Source organism: Vanacampus margaritifer, chromosome 1, assembly GCF_051991255.1.
Source record: "Vanacampus margaritifer isolate UIUO_Vmar chromosome 1, RoL_Vmar_1.0, whole genome shotgun sequence".
Taxonomy (NCBI): domain Eukaryota; kingdom Metazoa; phylum Chordata; class Actinopteri; order Syngnathiformes; family Syngnathidae; genus Vanacampus; species Vanacampus margaritifer.
In genome coordinates, this window is record NC_135432.1 from 24802259 (window position 1) to 24819866 (window position 17608).

At 39.7% G+C, this 17608-nt stretch overlaps 1 protein-coding gene across 1 annotated transcript; it reads left to right on the plus strand.

Moving 5' to 3' along the window:
- Window positions 1-136: 136 nt before the first annotated feature.
- Window positions 137-17408, plus strand: edn3b (endothelin 3b). Its single transcript, XM_077578160.1, has 4 exons — window positions 137-483; window positions 582-798; window positions 11932-12090; window positions 15810-17408. The coding sequence occupies exons 1-4, from the start codon at window positions 414-416 to the stop codon at window positions 15862-15864; spliced, it is 501 nt and encodes a 166-aa protein (XP_077434286.1). The 5' UTR covers window positions 137-413; the 3' UTR covers window positions 15865-17408.
- Window positions 17409-17608: the final 200 nt, after the last annotated feature.

Consider the following 17608-nt stretch of genomic DNA (forward strand, 5'->3'; position numbering starts at 1 on the left):
CTGGAGCCCTCTCTTTCAAGCATATTTGATAGGGGGTGGTGGGAGGTGGCGTGGGGGTGTACACCAGTTATCCAAACCCCATCCATCTTTATGTAGTTTTTTTTTTTTTTTTTTTTTTTTTAGGGGGCGGGCAAGAAGGCTGCTCTTTACTCCAGATGCTGCAACACGGAGAAGAGTTTGGGCATATGCATTTATTGCAGGGACTAGTAAAGACAGGTCGACACAGCCCTGCGCGCAGGATGTATGTCATGAAGGTACAAATATGAACGCAACGGAGGGATAAGCGTCATTTTTGTTTTTGCCAGGATCTGCACATCGACATCAGTGGATTGTTACATGTGTTGGATTAATATGACCACGTCGTCGCATTACCACAAGGCTCTCTTAGGATTTGGGAATATTTAACACACACAATGAGGATCTTTTCCCATATGCACACGAAAATCATGCTTTACAAAATCCTTGCTTTAATTCTCTTACAAGGTACGTGGTTCACGTCGCCGTGCAAGCTGTGCTTCCATCGCGGAAAACTCTTTCCCCTCTTTTCCTAATACTGTAATGTGTTTCCTGTGCAATACAAGGTGTGTTGAGGTGTGATGCTTGGGTCATATCCGAGATCAGCCCCAGAGGTGTCTCGGGGCCCAGCACGGAGTTGAACTCCAGGGAAGTCGCGGATCGAAAGAATTCTGATGCGGCGGAGCCAAAGTCCAGATCGAAGCGCTGCACCTGTTATTCCTACAAGGATAAAGAGTGCATCTATTACTGCCATTTGGACATCATCTGGATCAATACTCCCGAGTAAGACATCCTTTGTTAAATACGACATACTACATACTACTAAAGTTTACTGCCAAAAGCACACATTTGTGAACCTTTCTTTTTGCGGCACATAAATAGCTGTGAAGCCTGCAAGGCAAACATCTTAGTTAACCGCACCAGAAAGCCTCAGGCCACACAACAGGTCAGTTTTCAAGTGATGGCGACCCCAAGAGAAATATCTAAAGGCTATAGTTTGACACAAGAGACAGCAGTAATTATTTCAAATACACACTCAGTCTTACTCACTGTTCTTTCTCTGACCCCTTCATTTTTAATAGTGGCTTGTATTAACTCTAACAAGGAGGATTTCTAATTAATTTATTGAACAGGTCCAACTCAAACAGCAGAATACTTTAGTATAAAAGAGCAGTGATTGACAAACTGTGTGTGCACAAAATAAAACGGTTAAATATAAGCATTTCCACAAAATAATAGTACTAATAATAATATTTTTTATTTAGAACTCAAATGCCCAAAATTTAATAAACGCAGTTCAGCTACTCTAGATGCTCTGTCTTCTTCTATGATCGAAAATAAGCGTAGCCACATTAATTAAATTTTCCCGAGACTAAAGCCAATACTAGACCGATTATCGGCCGGGCCAATTATTGGCGCAGATATTCAGCATTTTGACAAACATAGGCATCAGCCTTTAAAAAATAAGTAAATAAATCTGATGACCAATAACCAATGTCAATTTAAAACTGTGTTAATTTCAGGAAACTATTTATCTAAAATGTATGTTATTTATAAGAGATGCTGCTAACCCTGGGAACTCTGCACCTTCTGTTTTCGTTAGACATTAAAACCAAGATAAGTGAAAATTTATAAATATTTCAGATATTTTGAAATTTTTGAAAACTTTGTTAAGTGTAGAAAACAATAGGGAGCTATTTACTCGTTTTAAGTTTTTAAGACAAGCTGATGACTCTCGGCGCTTTCTCAACCTTTTTTGTTTGAAATTTAAAACTAAGATGCCTGTTGTCTAAGAATTTAAAAAAGATCAACAAGGTGTTCAATAAACATATGTTTAAAGATGTTTTTCCCTTTTAGTGAAAGTGAATATCGGTTATCAGCCTCCTTGACTACTAACTGTCAACAGACATATCAAACACAGCTAATAATTGTTCACCATGTTGGCAGAACTGCTCAAAACACATTGGTAAAGAGCAAACATGAGCAGACAAATTCCCAAGCGCTCAAGGTATTGAAACATTATGCCTCTGCGGTTTGCAACTTGGAAGAAAAAAAAGAGAAAAGAACGTATAGCAAAGGTTTATTTTGGCTTGAGGTTAACATGGAGTCGGCCAAGTCTTTTTTTTGTCTCTTGGTGATCAGTCTATAACGCTCCATTAATAACTCAGTGAAACTATTTTGTGACGTGTGATTGAGGCATGTCAATGAATTTGTCTTTCCTCTGCAAAATTCCTTATTGTTCCCACAGGTCTTATACAGTATTCACTTTTGAAAAACTGATCTAACCTGTGGCCTTTTAAACATCTTGAACAGCTGTATGGGTTTTACAGGAAATGCAGTGACAGGGTCTCGATGACTCTACTGCATGGGAGGATGATGCAGGAATGAATTTATGTTTGTCATGATTCAACCTTAAATCACAGTGGATTTGAGAAAGGATAAAAGGCGGATGCAACTTGACTGATAAGTACAGTACTGTAAATCAGTTGCAGCATGTGCACTTTTTTCACTAGTGTCTGAGTGCATGCATGTTTTGGCAGTTGTGTGTTGTGCTACACTTACACAATAGTTCTTTGAAAGGCCCCACAGTAGAATTCAGTTCCCTGTTAAGGTGGAAAGAATGTACATGGTCTGCATAGAGTTAAAGATGGTCATAAAAATGTTAGAATCCCATCATTTGACAAAGGGAAATGGGAGAAAATAAATCCCTCTTTTATTCTGAAAATGTAGTGGATTCTGCTCATGTTCTAGGCGTCCCATACTATCATGGGAATCAGTGCTATTTTTGTTTGCGTAAGATGGCTAACTAGCTAACTAACACAGGAGAAAGCGATACGTCTCGTCTTCGCACTTGGCGGAGGTAATACATATTTCATGGCTCCTGGTAGACTAGGAGACATGGCCGCTGTGCGAGGAAGCCAGAGTACATGCTCTCAGCGCAGGATTGAAGCTATGACATTCCCGCCATTTGGCAGCACTGCTTAACCACTGTGCTGCCTCTTAAGATTGAATAAGACATAAAAAGCTCCGGTGTTAAGCAATCTGTTCCTGGATGCTCAGCCCTCAATTTTTTCTCCTTAAAAAAAAATATTGCAACAAATGATCAAGAAACAATCCATTCCAGGGTCAATCTGTTGCCAGTAAAGATGGACATAATTGATTTATTGATCTTTGATAAATATGTCAATTGCATCAAACCAAGAGAACAGCAGTTGATTCAGTCTCAGTTTGGTGCCTGAAGAAACACAACATGACCTTTGCTGTGGGACATCTATGCACAGACCTTATTTATTTATATTTTGGGCAGCTTCACTCTGAGTTGTGGCCTGACATGCTGACGTCACGCACAACAAAAGTTTTGTTCAACTTTAGTGTTGTACTTTTTCCCTAAAATTGGGTGATTTGGCTTTGATTTTTAGACATGCCGTTTAAAAAGAAATGGAAGGTAATGTCAGTGAACTGAAAGCAAACAGGTGGATTAGTGGGTAAATAACCCAAATAATGAGTTCCACTAAGTTTTGTCCTTACCACTTTATGGGAAGAGTTACTGCCTTGCTTTGTAGAGGTAACAAAATCACCATTGAGCCATGGTGGGCCACATCTATCACTATCATTAAAATGTGCAAGAAGTTGTTTGCTGGGTGTGCTCAGGTGTCATGGACACTGTTTATTCCTTAATGCGGGACACGCGTAGCCAAAGGACAAGTACTCAAGTGCACTTGAGTAGTGACAACAGCTTATCTCCACGGTTGTTGCGTGTCGTCAATTATTGAATCACCATTTTCAGCAAGAATGTCGTTTTTCTGTGCTCCTTCTTCTTTTGCCAAGACTGCTGTGGGCTATTTCAGTTTCACAACACTCCCTCTTACCGCCTAGCAAGTCAAGACAGATTGACATATTTGAATGTCTTCACTGTGTACTGATATATAGTGAAATATTTGTGTAAAGTCAGTAAGTGTATAAATATTTCCCCACAAAAGGGGGATAAAGTAAAACAGTTCCTCTTCAAGTAAAATTTAACTTTTAAACCACTGGGAACAGATGAAACAGTGCTTTTCTAATGGCATTTCCTTGTGTTATTTCCTAAAGGGCCTTTTGCTATTTCAAGATTAATGACTGACGTGAAAGTGGATCATTTCACTTGGTGTCTGTCACACTAGAAAGTAATACATGTGACATGCAGTGAGCTTCAGGTTTGGGTAGGCAGGACGGCAGTTGCAAATTGAGACGCACACACCAATTACAAATTTGTGTGTCGGTAGGCGAGTGTAGAACGTATCCTAGGGTGATCATATTCTCATTTTCAAAAAAAAGAGGAAACTCGGCCCGACCTCAAGATACTTATAAATGATACTCAGTTTACTCCAAAATGCCGTACATTCAAACTATTTAGATGCCTCCTCTGTATGGGTAGAACATAAAACAAAAAAAACATTACTCTCTTTTGAAGTCTTACATTTTTTTGTTCCGCAATCTTTTTTTTTATTTTTTATTCGGGGTTCGTACCCATCGCCTCTGGTGCGGCAGCTCAACATTTGCCACTCAGCTAAAGTTCTGGGCCACCGTCACATCCATTGCACAGTCTGCCAGTTGCGGTAAACACGGTGCAGTGCACTCTGCCTCCCATTTGCCGCACAACGAAAAACAGACAATTTCATTCATTTATAAAAACCCACCAGAAAGGATGTAATAAATATCTCCCTGTAAAACATTCGAATTCCTCACAAAATCAAGTTAGCAATAGCAATGCCAAACATCATGTAAAAGAGCCAGTTAATTGAAGCACATCCACAAAGCCAATCTTTCCTTTTGTACCGTTCTTTGTGAAAAGTACGAATAATTCTCTGTCCCTTACTTTGCTGAAGATCCGGTAGCTAAGGCGTTGGTCTCCCATCCTTCAAAAGCTGACATTTTACCTCAAAAGAAAGGTGTGAAAATAATAAATATAGAATAATAATAATAATAATAATAATAATAATAATAATAAATCTTATATTCTATGGAATGGCGTCATCTTAACGCCGTACTGTGCAGTGTGTTTTGAATTCACAAATGCACTGTGTGAACGTACGTACAAAGGCAGCGTAGAGATCTGCCTATTTGCTTTTATACTTGGAAACTGATTACGCATGCACAAACACACATCGCTACGCGGAAAAGGCAGATAGAAGCACAGTAGCGATGTGCCTTCAGGAGGATAATTTTTGTAGCATTTGTGCCTTCAGGCTAGAAGAAGTAATGAGTCGTTTTTAATTGAGCTGTGAAAATCACCAAATGTTGTCACTTTTAAACCTATAGGTAGTGTATGCTTTCTGAAATGATTTTTTTTTTTTTAATAAATAGAAGAAGCCAAATGGTTTCATTTCAGCCCTGGGCAGGCAATTACTGATGTTATATGGTAGAGTTGTACTCAAGACCAGACTATCCAAGACCAAGATTTGCCCAGAGGCCAGAACTCACAGAGACCAAGGCAAGACCAATGGCCCTATTTTCATGCCCCGTGCAAGTCCTGTGTAAAGCGCAACTGTGTGCAAGGGTGGCGTTTTCTTTCTTTTGGTATTTTGCTAGTCTAATGCAGATAGACGGGAGTGTTTGTGCCGTTGTGAGAAGAAATAGAGCCGACTGCTGGCCAATCAAAGTCCCCTTGTTTATCTACTCAAATGTACCCCCAATCGAGCCTCCGTGTGACAACACCAAACCACCCATGTGTTGGGGTGTCGTACAGTCATGGGAGTGCAATTAAAAATAATATTAAAATAATAATGATATTAATTAATTCAGCGGCACGGTGGCTAACTAGTTAGCACGTCCGCCTCCCAGTGCAGAGGACGTGCGATCGAGACCGGCCTTCGGCCTTCCTGGGTGGAGTTTGCATGTTCTCCCTGTGTTTGTGTGGGTTTTCTCCGGGTACTCTGGTTTCCTCCCACATTCCAAAGACATGCATGGTAGGTTAATTGAACACTCCAAATTGTCCATGGGTGTGATTGTGGATGGTTATTTGTCTCTGTGTGCCCTGTGATTGGCTGGCAACCAATTCAGGGTGTACCTCGCCTACTGCCTGAAGGTAGCTGGGATAGGCTCCAGCGCCTCCCGCGACCTTTGTGAGGACAAGCGGTTAAGAAAATGGATGGATTAATTAATTCAATGAATTTATTTCTACAGCGATTGAGATGGATTGTCCTACGCTGCTGTCATATTTTTACAGCATAGTGCAGTATTTGTACAATATCTAAAAAATATGATTTTAATAAGGGATTTGCTGTTCCTTACCATTAATGTTATCTCACCTGGATTTATTTTTTCTTTGGGTACACGGTTTGTTTGACATTGTCCCTGGCGTCTCATTGAATTGAGGACAGAATTTGCGGTCTGCATTGTTTTTTATTTGCAATTTTTAATGTTATTTTTTACATAGGAAGTCTTTGTGGTTGAGGAAACTAAACTTAATTACTGTTGAGTTAGTGGCCATATCTTGCTCCGGGCTGTCCTCGTTTGCACTTTTGTGCTTAAGTTTAGCACCTTTCATCTCCGTGTGTGTGTGTGTGTTGTAGTTGTTGGTGGTGATGGTGGTGGCTGGTGGAGGTTAACAACACTACAAAGGTTGTAGTCATTACGGCGGTGATAGGATGTTAGTAACACATGAATTGATGGTATTAGCTTAAGCACTTCTACTTATGTTTACATTCTTGATGTTGAAGAATAGCAGTTAGATGACGGAAAATCCTAGTCTATCTTGTTCAAGACTGAGACAAGACCAAAGCAAGATTTTTGGGATTCGAGTCCGACACAAGACCAAAACTTTCAAAATGTGCTCTCGAGACTGGTCTTGTATGTTACAACACTAATATACTATATTTGACTTTATTACATCACATTTTCCCGGTTGAACTAAAGTGTATTTTGGGGTGTGGGCCAATGGTAAGGAATCCCTTTTAACATTTAACAAATACACTATAGTGATGCAGTTATCGATAATTCAGTTTCAAGAGTTGAAAAAGAACATTTCAGATATCTGCAACTACATTCTTCCTATAATTTCTGATTTTTGCAAAGTAATTTCGGCAAGGACAAATTACATTACTTTTGTCATTTATGTGTAGGCCTATGGACACCCATATTTTGGGTCCAGTCATAGCTATAATTCAGTTGCCGTTATCATCTGTGAATTATGGATATCTGCAACTAAACTATATACTGTATATCTGTGACTCCAGGATGAGATGTCTACATCATCTGGATTATACAATTCCAGCAGTTTTACAATTCCATATTTAATAATCCTGTTCAAGATATCTTTAATTCACCACAATTCAAGATATCTAGTGTCCCTTTGCAGATATCGTAAATAGGTTTTAACTAGGCAAAATGATGTTGTAGATCTTTCTGGCTGCATGACTCTATGACTAGTCATAATTAAAATATAGATACAGCAGTTGTGGCTATCTACAACTTTGTTTCAGACATCCTTGGCTCACATAGTAGATCAACTGAATTGTAGATATTTCTAAGCACAGCCTCCTGCAAATGAATGGCAAAACTAACAACATTTGTCCTCAACAATATTTGAAATGACAATGATAGATAAGCAGATCCACTAAAGGTTTGCGTAGCTAACAGCACAGCGCTAACCGGTCCAAATTTTGCAATCAGGGAGCGTGTAATTCACTAAGCGCTCGCAGATGGGGAAATTCAGTACTGAGTGTCAACCAGATTGCGTCTCGGTGCCCAGGAGTTTTTGCCTGTACGTAAATTAGGTCATTTGCATGCATTTGGCGGAGAAATTGCCCACTTCTATGCAAATGAGACTCATTGAACACCAGGGCTAATAGCCACACGCCGTTTGAGTGATGCAAACAACGTAAATGAAAGGCTAGTGTAAACTTCATCGATTCTGTGGAAGGCTCTCAAGTGATTTCAAGTGTCCATGGCAGTAGTGTCACGGAGAGAGCTGCTCCCCATTCACGCAGATCATGCATGTCATTCGTCAGGGGGTGGGGTTATGCATTTTGCGATCATTTTTGCGACAGATGCATAAACACTCCGTTTCTACTGTATGCCCACATCATTGTCTAAAAATAGAAAAGATGACCGCACCAATAATTGGTATTTTATGGACATTGGATGAATGACATCGTCGTCATCGTCCTCTACAGTTCGCTACAGCTTAATGACGCTAAATGAGGAAAACGCTTTCGGACCTCTTCGGTCCAACCTCACTTTCTGATAACGTCATCTTTCTCGCAACTGTTACTATACTGCAGTGTTCTTGGCGCAAATCCATTGCCATTTGTGGTAAATCAGGCGCAAATTTGCTCCCAGCTGTCAAACTTTGTGGGCGTGTTTGCACTGGTATATCATTAGAGCAATATCCTTAGTGAATAGGACGTTGACATTGACGGCTATAAACGTCAAAAATGAATTTCAACTATTTCAATTAGTTAAATTTTTTTTCCCACTTTTGTTAACAAGAATATGATAACCTAGATTTTTTTTTATTGTAGTAGAAATGATCAAATCTGTGCTTAATCGTGACTTAAATAGTAAAGTCATGCGATTAATTACGGTTAAAAATTGTAATTGCTTGACACCCCTAATTTTTAATAATCTTTTCTTTATAAAAAAAAAAAAAGATGATTAAAAATAAAAAATATATAAAAAAAAAGAAAAGAAAAGATTATTAAAAATTAGGGGCATCAGGCAGTTAAAATTTGTAATCGTAATTAATTGCATGACTTCACTAGTTAACTCACGATTAATCACTAATTTTATATCTGTTCTAAATGTACAAAAAAAATCTAGGTTTTCATACTCTTGTTAACAAAAATGGAAAAATATGTTTAACTAATAGAAATAGTTCAAATGAATTTTTGACGTCTATAGCTATAACGTCAATGGCAGTGAATGAGTTAAGAAGGAGCAAGCTGCGGGTGCAGATGTGGAGCAATATTTAGCACTCTTAGTGGATTTGGCTCAGAGTTATTTTCAATGATTCAAAATGTAATTATGACTAGACGTAAAAATGTTGATTTCTTCAATATTAATACTGGAGATTCAAACAAGCTATAAATGTTACATCCACTTGCCATAATGGACCAATGAATGCTATTGTACTGTACCCCTAAATCCCTTCCCTGTCCATCAGCCATCCAAACTTCATAATCATTACTTCTCAGAGTATTGTTCATTCAGTAATCTTACCGATTCGACATGTCATCATCATTGCTCTCTCTCTTTTTTTTGTATGTGCGTGACTATGTGCATGTGCGGGTGTGTGTGTGCATATGTGCGTGCGTGTGAGTGTGTGCTCATTAATTCACCTAAAACCTATTAAAAATCCCATATCGTTTACCGAGACCGAATACTTCAGAATCCAGCTAGAGTTATGAAGTTGTCAGGAGACCCGAGGAAGGATCAAAGAAAAGAAAGAAAAGTGAAATCCAGCACCGACCAGACATCACCTACTTCCCACCGGGTTACCAACCAGAATCTTTCACCAACCCCAGAAACATCTAAATTCCAACAAATTAGGGAGACCTCAAGAGATAACTTTTATATCCAACTTACGTACCGGTAGTTTACTTGTATTTCTCCTTGGTGGGAGTTAAGTTTTTGGTCCCTCTTTGCATGTGCTTGTGAATGAAAAAACAAATACAAAAAAAGAGACATTCCTCCATAGGAAATGAGAAATCACAGTATAATATAATTCTACTAATTCCTACTAAAGTCTCATAAGATCTGGCTGTTTATATAGTGCAAAACACACAAACCTGTGGACGGGCTTATGTTACAAGGTAAAATGTTGATCATTCCTCTTGCTCTCTCTCTCTCAGTGGTATGAAAGATTCTTTAAAAAATTCTGGATATGGAATTTGATCTGACTGCACACAAACATACTGTACATACTGTAGGGGAAGGGAAAACTGCTGCTGACTGCTGCACAAATACATTGCTCGCCTTTGAATAAAAACAATGGATTAAAAAAAAAAGTCCTACATCCAATCCGTATTAACTAAAGGCGAACTAAAACAAATTTCTTTGCAATAATATGTTGTATGTGCTTCCTCTAGTCTAAGCACAGTATTTTGATTAAAATCGCATGTGCGGAATAGGAATTAAGCAGACTAATCCATCCATTTTCTTTCTTCTCAGAGGCCCACCATTTTGGCCAATACCGCCCTCTTCTGTTGACTGAAATTGATGTCACAATTGATGTCACAATTGCCCTTTAGCAGGGAAGCCCAGACTTCCCACGCCCCAGCCACTTCAACCAGCTCCTCCGGTGGGATCCCAAGGCGTTCCCGGGCCAGCCGAGAGACATAGTCTCTCCAGCGTGTCCTGGGTCGTCCCCGGGGCCTACTGCCCATGGGACATGCCCGGAACACCTCTCCAGGGAAGCGTCCAGGGGGCATCCAAACCAGATGCCCGAGCCACCTCAGCTGGCTCCTCTCAACGCGGAGGAGTAGCGGCTCGACCCTGAGTCCGATGACCGAGCTTCTCACCCTATCTCTAAGGGAGAGCCCGGACACTCTGCGGAGAAAATTCATTTCACCCACTTGTATCCGGGATCTTGTTCTTTCGGTCACGAATCACAGCTCGTGACCATAGGTGAGGGTAGGAACGTAGATCGATTGGTAAATCGAGAGCTTCGCTCAGCTCTTTCTTTACCACAACGGACCGATACATAGTCCAGACGCAGACGCAGCACCGATCCGCCTGTCGATCTCCCGCTCCAACCTGCCCTCACTCGTGAACAAGACCCCAGGATACTTGAACTTCTCCACTTGGGGAAGGATCTCATCCCCCACCCGGAGAGAGCACGCCACCCTTTTTCGGATTTGGAGGTGCTGATCTTCATCCCAACCACTTCACACTCGGCTGCGAACCACCCCGCGAGAGTTGGAGATCACGGCTTGATGAAGCCAACAGCATCACATCATCTGCAAAAAGCAGAGATGCAATGCTTTGGCCACCAAACCGGACCACCCTCAAAACCTTGGCTGCGCCTAGAAATTCTGCCATAAAAGCTATGAACAGAATCTGTGACAAAGGGCAGCTTTGGCGGAGTCCAACCCTCACTGGAAACGAATCCAACTTACTGCTAGCAATGCGAACCAAGCTCTGCCGCCAGTCGTACAGGGACCGCACAGCCCGTGCGGAACGGAAATTACGGCTATTGTAAATGGAAATACTAACAAAACTTACAAAGATTGGAATGATTCTGATCTGTCATTGATAAGAAATAGAAGTTGAAAGAATAGCAGATCCACAAACTCATATATCTTAAAATAATTGCCTTGATGCAAATAGGAGAAATCTGTGGGGAGCCTCCTACTCGCAGGCTTGTTCAAAATTCCATTTGCAGCACTAAATCAGGAGCACGCAAAAAAAAAAACATGAACATTGAATATTCATCATTTCCATGAAAAATAGGAAGAAATCAGAAAGAAAAAAAACAAAATATTACAAAATATTACAATATTTTAAAGAAAGTAATAAAATTGATAGGCTGCAAATATGCAAATCTGTGGGTGCCAAACCACAATATACGGGGTCCATTGCCATGCCATCACAAAAGTTTGCTGCACATTATTGGCTAAAGTTTGGCCACTCCAAGTTTGTTTAATTTAACTTTGATTTCTACAGATGTCCGACATTCCTTTTTTAGTTTTCCATTCCAAAATTCTTTCATAAATACACCTTTTATGGAGTGTATTTTAGCATATACACTAGTGTGTAAATAACCCTCCTGCTTCTGGATGCATGCTTGATGCACAGATAATGCATCCTTTACCATGTGTGGTTCATTGACATGCTCTGTCATTTATCTTGTGATATGCCATTAAATATGGAGATGTTTGTTTGGGCATGTTTTGCTGTCGTTAAACAAAACAGCCTCTCTTTTGTGGAAACTTGCAGACGCACGGTACCCTATGGAATGTCGAGCTACCAAGGAGCCCAGCGAATCCGACGTGCTGTTGCTGGACGGTCGAGTGAGCACGAGCAGAGAGACAATCAGCGCTGCATGTGTGCTTCTCTCGATGAAGACCTAGCGTGCCATCATTTTTGTCAATCAAGGTCAGTTTCATTTGTCTTTTTCACTCTCTGTTGTCATTATGAAGTCTTACAGAGCCTGGCATTGAAAGAGGAGTAATGGCCTAAAGGCCCCATTTTCATGCCCAATGCAAGTCTAGCACAAAGTGCAGTCAAACTGTACTCCACCTCATAAAACTGTGAAACCTAGGAGAGCGTTTTAAAAAAACATCCTAAAAATGTTGATAATAATGATGTATTCAATAGATTGATTTCTACAGTGATTTAGAGGGTTCAATGCGATTTGTTGTCATATTTATGAATGAAATGCAGAAAATATGTATGTCTGCACCTCAGTCAAGTTACACCACCTGCACCACAACTTAGACCTTCTCTGAGCTGGTCTATAGTCTACTTTCAGTCTTCAATTTTTTAGAAGCGCCGGTGAAACTCTCGGCCTGCCAGATGCCCAGCATGGCGCAGCATTGTCTGCCAAATCCCCTAACATGGTAATCTAGACTTGCCCCGGCACACAAATTAAGATGCGGCAGTTTTTATGCAAAGCACACCTACACTGTGTACGAAAATAGAGCTCTAAAAATCAAACTTGATGCCACCACTGGAATGGACAGACATGTTCTAGTTAGTCTACAGCAGAGGTGGGCAATCTCGGTCCTCGAGGGCCGGAGTCCTGCAGGTTTTGGAAGTTTCTCGCTTCCAACACAAGCTGATTCCAATCAACAGGATCGTTATCAGGTTTATGCAGAGCTTCCTGATGAGCTGATCATATATCAGCTGTGTTGGAGAAGGGCAACATGCAAAACCTGCAGGACTTCGGCCCTCGATGCCCACCTCTGGTCTACAGCATTAGACATGGCACTGTGTCAAACCAGAAATGATTTCAAGAAAAATCCAAATATTGATATACTATGGATGAATGGATTTAAAGTAAATATGTATGGTCTGTCAGCAGGGAACCACTTTGATGTGCTCAAGGGGGAATGTTCATACAGCCTTGACGGCTCCAACATATACAATTTATTGCAAGAAAAATACTTGGGAATCCAACTGTGGGCAAGAAGGAAACTTACTGAAAAATGATGTGGTGACCTCACTAGTAGAATAGACTGTGAAACTTTGCATGGCAATTTAACCAGGCAAAAAATGCACAGAATTTTTTTAATTTATGTTTATTTTATAAAAAGACATAGTAGCATCAGAGTACAGTTTGCAATTGTTTTAGTCAAGTTAGTTAGTCTAGTTATTTACCTTACAACACAACTCTCTACAGTCACTTTATGCAATATTTGATGGAGCTTTGCAAACTCCACATGTGCATTTTAAAGGGACAGTAACGTGAAAAAACAACTTTTGGGAGTTTATAGCCATGTTAAAATGCTCATTCCTCACCAAAAACATCACCTAGGTTGTGTTTTCCTCCATTCGCCCCTCTATGAGAAATTCTAGGCCATTTTGCTCTCCAAGCACCAGCCCCTCCCAACCCGAGAAAACGAGCAGGTGCTCACTTTATGACATCATTAGGTGCAGACCCACCCCCGCACCGCCTCTGCGGAATAAACACACGCCCACTTTCTCTGAGACCACCATGCGCGCAGGATAGTGATAAAAGTAGCCTTTATCAGTAAACATTCTGTCTAAATGAATTCAAAGCAATCAATTATCTTTCACATTTGCAATGCCAATTGGCTGGCTTAAATTCTGACACTAAAATTTCTGTGAATGAATGGTGCAGTGGTTCGCACACTCACCCTGTAAGCAGAAGGTCCTGGGTTTGCGTTCCAGGTTTTTTTTTCTCTCTCTATTTTAACCCTTTCTCTTCTTCCCTCTCCTTCCCTCCTCCTCCACTATGATTTCTTGCGGCAAAGAGCCGTTTTGTTTCAAATGTTTTTTGAAGAATTGAACATCCATCCAATTTCCGCATTTAAAGAAGGAGCGCTCGAATTCAGAGGACGGGGAGAGGCGGGGTTTTACTGAACCAGCCGTTTTACTTCCGCGTTAGAAAAATAGCCAACAAAATACCTAATATTTCAGAAAAAATTAAATCGCTATGGTGTCAAAGGTAAGATTTAATGATTTTATCCCTACAGTTAACTGTGGAAGGTCTTAAAATACTGTAATATAATACTTAATAAATCTGCCAAAGATTAAATTCTATTGTCGAACTCCATCTGTCAGCCTTTTCCCCAATGCCAGAGAAATAAATGCGATTAAATGAGGGTTTGAATGTTTGTTAATTCATCATAGCAATCTCCAGATACCATGTTAATATGCTTCCTGGTGGATATGATCAGACATCACAGGAACTTGATATGTAGAAAGTACTGTGAGACAATTTTCCGCAGCATTATTGCTCTTCTTGCTCTGGCCATAATCTCCCCTTTGATCCTTTTTCAGAGAAAGTCCAATGTATCATAACACTTTTGGAACTTCAGCCTCATGACCTATTACCTCATTTTTTTATGGAGGCTTTGAAGTTGTATTTTTTGCGTATGTGGGTGTGCCCGTGATGAGCGTGACCGTATATGTACAACAAATTATTGTCACCTTTTAAGTCATGTCTTCTGTTTATTATTGAATGCATTTTTTCGGGCATGGCGGTTTCTTTTATATCAAATTAGAGGAATGAAATAGTGCCAGAAATTGCAGATTTTTTTTCTCCATTGATCATATGTATCATGTACAATGACTGTCAAATCATATCGATTGTTTTTTTTTCTGTCTCAATCAAATTATCCACTGCTCAACCCCGTATTGCGGGGCCAATACAGCTTTGGGTTACTTAGTGTAAAGAAAAAAAGCAGTCCCTTTCTAAAATTTGTTTTCACTCATGTAGGCTGTACTTCATCAACAAGCCACTGAATTACACTTGCCAATTAGTCTGAAGATCCATGACACATTATCAAACACAATTGCCCCCCAACCCCCACGTTGACAGCTTTCCCAAACATTCCAGTATGGGCTAGTTGTGAGCTCTCAACACTGATAAGTGTGTTAGCTAATTACTAAGTAGCTCTTCCTACCTTTTGGCTTTGACATGAAAGTGCTTCTGTCTAGTTTAGCCAACAGATTCCTATTCTCACTTAAAAATGGCAGATCTTCACCCAGTCCGGCTAGTTTAAATAATTTATTTTAAAACAATCATTATACAATTAATTAAATACATCTTAAATTGGAATTCTGTTGAGTAAAATTATTGGTCATGCAGCTCACGAAAGGTTGCATAATTTCTCTCGAGACAAGAAATTAAAAAGTGTTTTTTTTATAAACAACTATTGAAAAAAGATAGTTTTGACACTAAAGCATAAAAAGGATACCGAAAGAGTTAAGGCCTAAATAAACCGCTTCACATTGAACACACATGGCATAAGTTAAAGCATCAACATCTTATCATTTCTGCAAATGGAATAGTGATGTTCTAACGTTTCTAGCTTGTGTGCTAACATGGAAAAAAGTCACTCCATTGACTTTTAAAGTGAAGGTTTGTTGAGAGATGGGAGGATCTCTTTCTGAATGTTCTAAACTTATGCTTTCTCGTCTGTGTCATATTGAGTAGAATAATGCTGGGCGGTTCTCATTCCCATCCCTCACAAACGTCAGAGCAGTCAGGCACACCTTCAAAAAATTTAAGCAACGTCATTCCATCTTCATTGCATCATAAATCTACTGTCCATGGGGTGTTTAACCTCCTGCGTTGCCAAGCAAATTTTGTGTCTTTAATTTAATTTTGTGTTTTTCCATTCAAGCTCCTTGCAGACTGGGCCAAAACCGAGTCTTCACAAAGTCCTGAGGCCCGGCTGATAGTTGGACGCCTCTTCATCTGTTTTCTTCAGGGAGCGGATCCATCTTGCATCTTCAGCCCCGTCATTGTCTGTTTGGCACACTTGCTTCCACAGGTACACTCCCATTCAAGGAAAGAACTTTGGAGATTGAAACTGCCGACATTCCTGAGCATCATAACTCTGGGAGCAAGTTCAGTCTGGCCGAGTGGTTTTACGAACACTTCAACAAATTCGATACAGTTCTCCGGAGTTCTCTTTTTTGTTCTCTCCTGATCGGCGTAAGGATTATTTTCACCTTGAAATACTTGTGTGTGACCTTATACCATGCTTGATGAGACTCCCTTTTTGTATTCATATTTGCTAACATATTGTGGACTAGAGTTGTCTCTTTCGTTCGAAACAATGAGCTGAGCTGTAAACGCTCAATAAACCATGGACGGCTTTTCTATATAGAAAACAAAATGTGAGTTGCGGATGAAAGTACTGAAGAAAAGTACAAATTCAGAATGCATTATAAGTAATAATAATAGATTATAAGGCACTCTTCTATATTGCTGTGTTTTCTGATATTACGTTTAATGACAAAATTTAAAGACTCATTTTGTAAATGTTTTTAACAGAAATAATATAAAAGTATATGAATAATTTTAATTATGTAAAATGTGCTGTGTTCTGCTCTGTAACACTAACCCTAAACCAACAGAAATGTGATGTATTTTTTTCTACGTATGTTTTATAACAAATTTGGAGCTCCAATTGGGCCAGCAAGAATTGAGCATCATCTTCATTATTATAAAAACCAATTGCAGTCACAACATGCATCTGGGTTATGCCTATTTTATGAATGTTGGAGCCAAATATAGTTTCCCTTCCAAAGTGATGTATATTGCACATACTGCATAAATCTTTCCATTAAAAACAAATGCATTGACTGCCATTGATGGGGAGGTTATGAGAGAATGAGATACCCAGTTGCAGAAATTTTAGGATGGAGTTTTTCCAATAATGAGAAAGAACTGTGAGAGCTTGTGTGTGCAATGTGTGTTGATTTACTGGAGGGCATTATTAATAAATCACCAAACACCTCAGTCGAGATGAAATCTTTCTCTGAGGCTGGTGAAAAAATGTGTTGCCCAAGGCCTCAACAGACTGTCGTAGGACTTTAATATGGAGCTCATCCACAGAAGGAAAACAGTAACATACGGTCTGGGGCAAGAATTTCTCTCACCCTAAACAATAATTAAATCCTTCCTCTATTTACTACTAGCTCCCTCGTGTCCCCTTTTACAAGCAGCCCATTGACAAATACAAAACAACTTTAATACTGGCAAGTCTTTACGTTGTAACTATGTTTGTGTTGGGTACGATAATTGTGTCATGATGTGGTCTTCTGGAGAGGAAAGGGACACTATTTTTAGTGGCTCCTGAAGCTTATACTGGGGTTAGAGTTTTGTTATGTATTTATGAGAATTTACAAATGTCTTTTTCAAGGTTCCATCATAACATTTGGTAAAGCATTCAATGTTATGCAAAGAGAGCTATAATAAAAACGGAGCAGATAAACTAGTTGCCAATTGTTGTGTTTTTGTGCATCCTTCAACCTGGATTTGAAAGCAGACCTAAGACATGTTCAAATGAATCTAAGTGGCAGAAATCAAAAGAGAGAAAAAAAATCTACTCCGTAAATAAGATCCACTCTACTGGTACAAATCACACTCACTCTTCAGCCACACCCAATTCATCAAACACAAATCATTCAAATC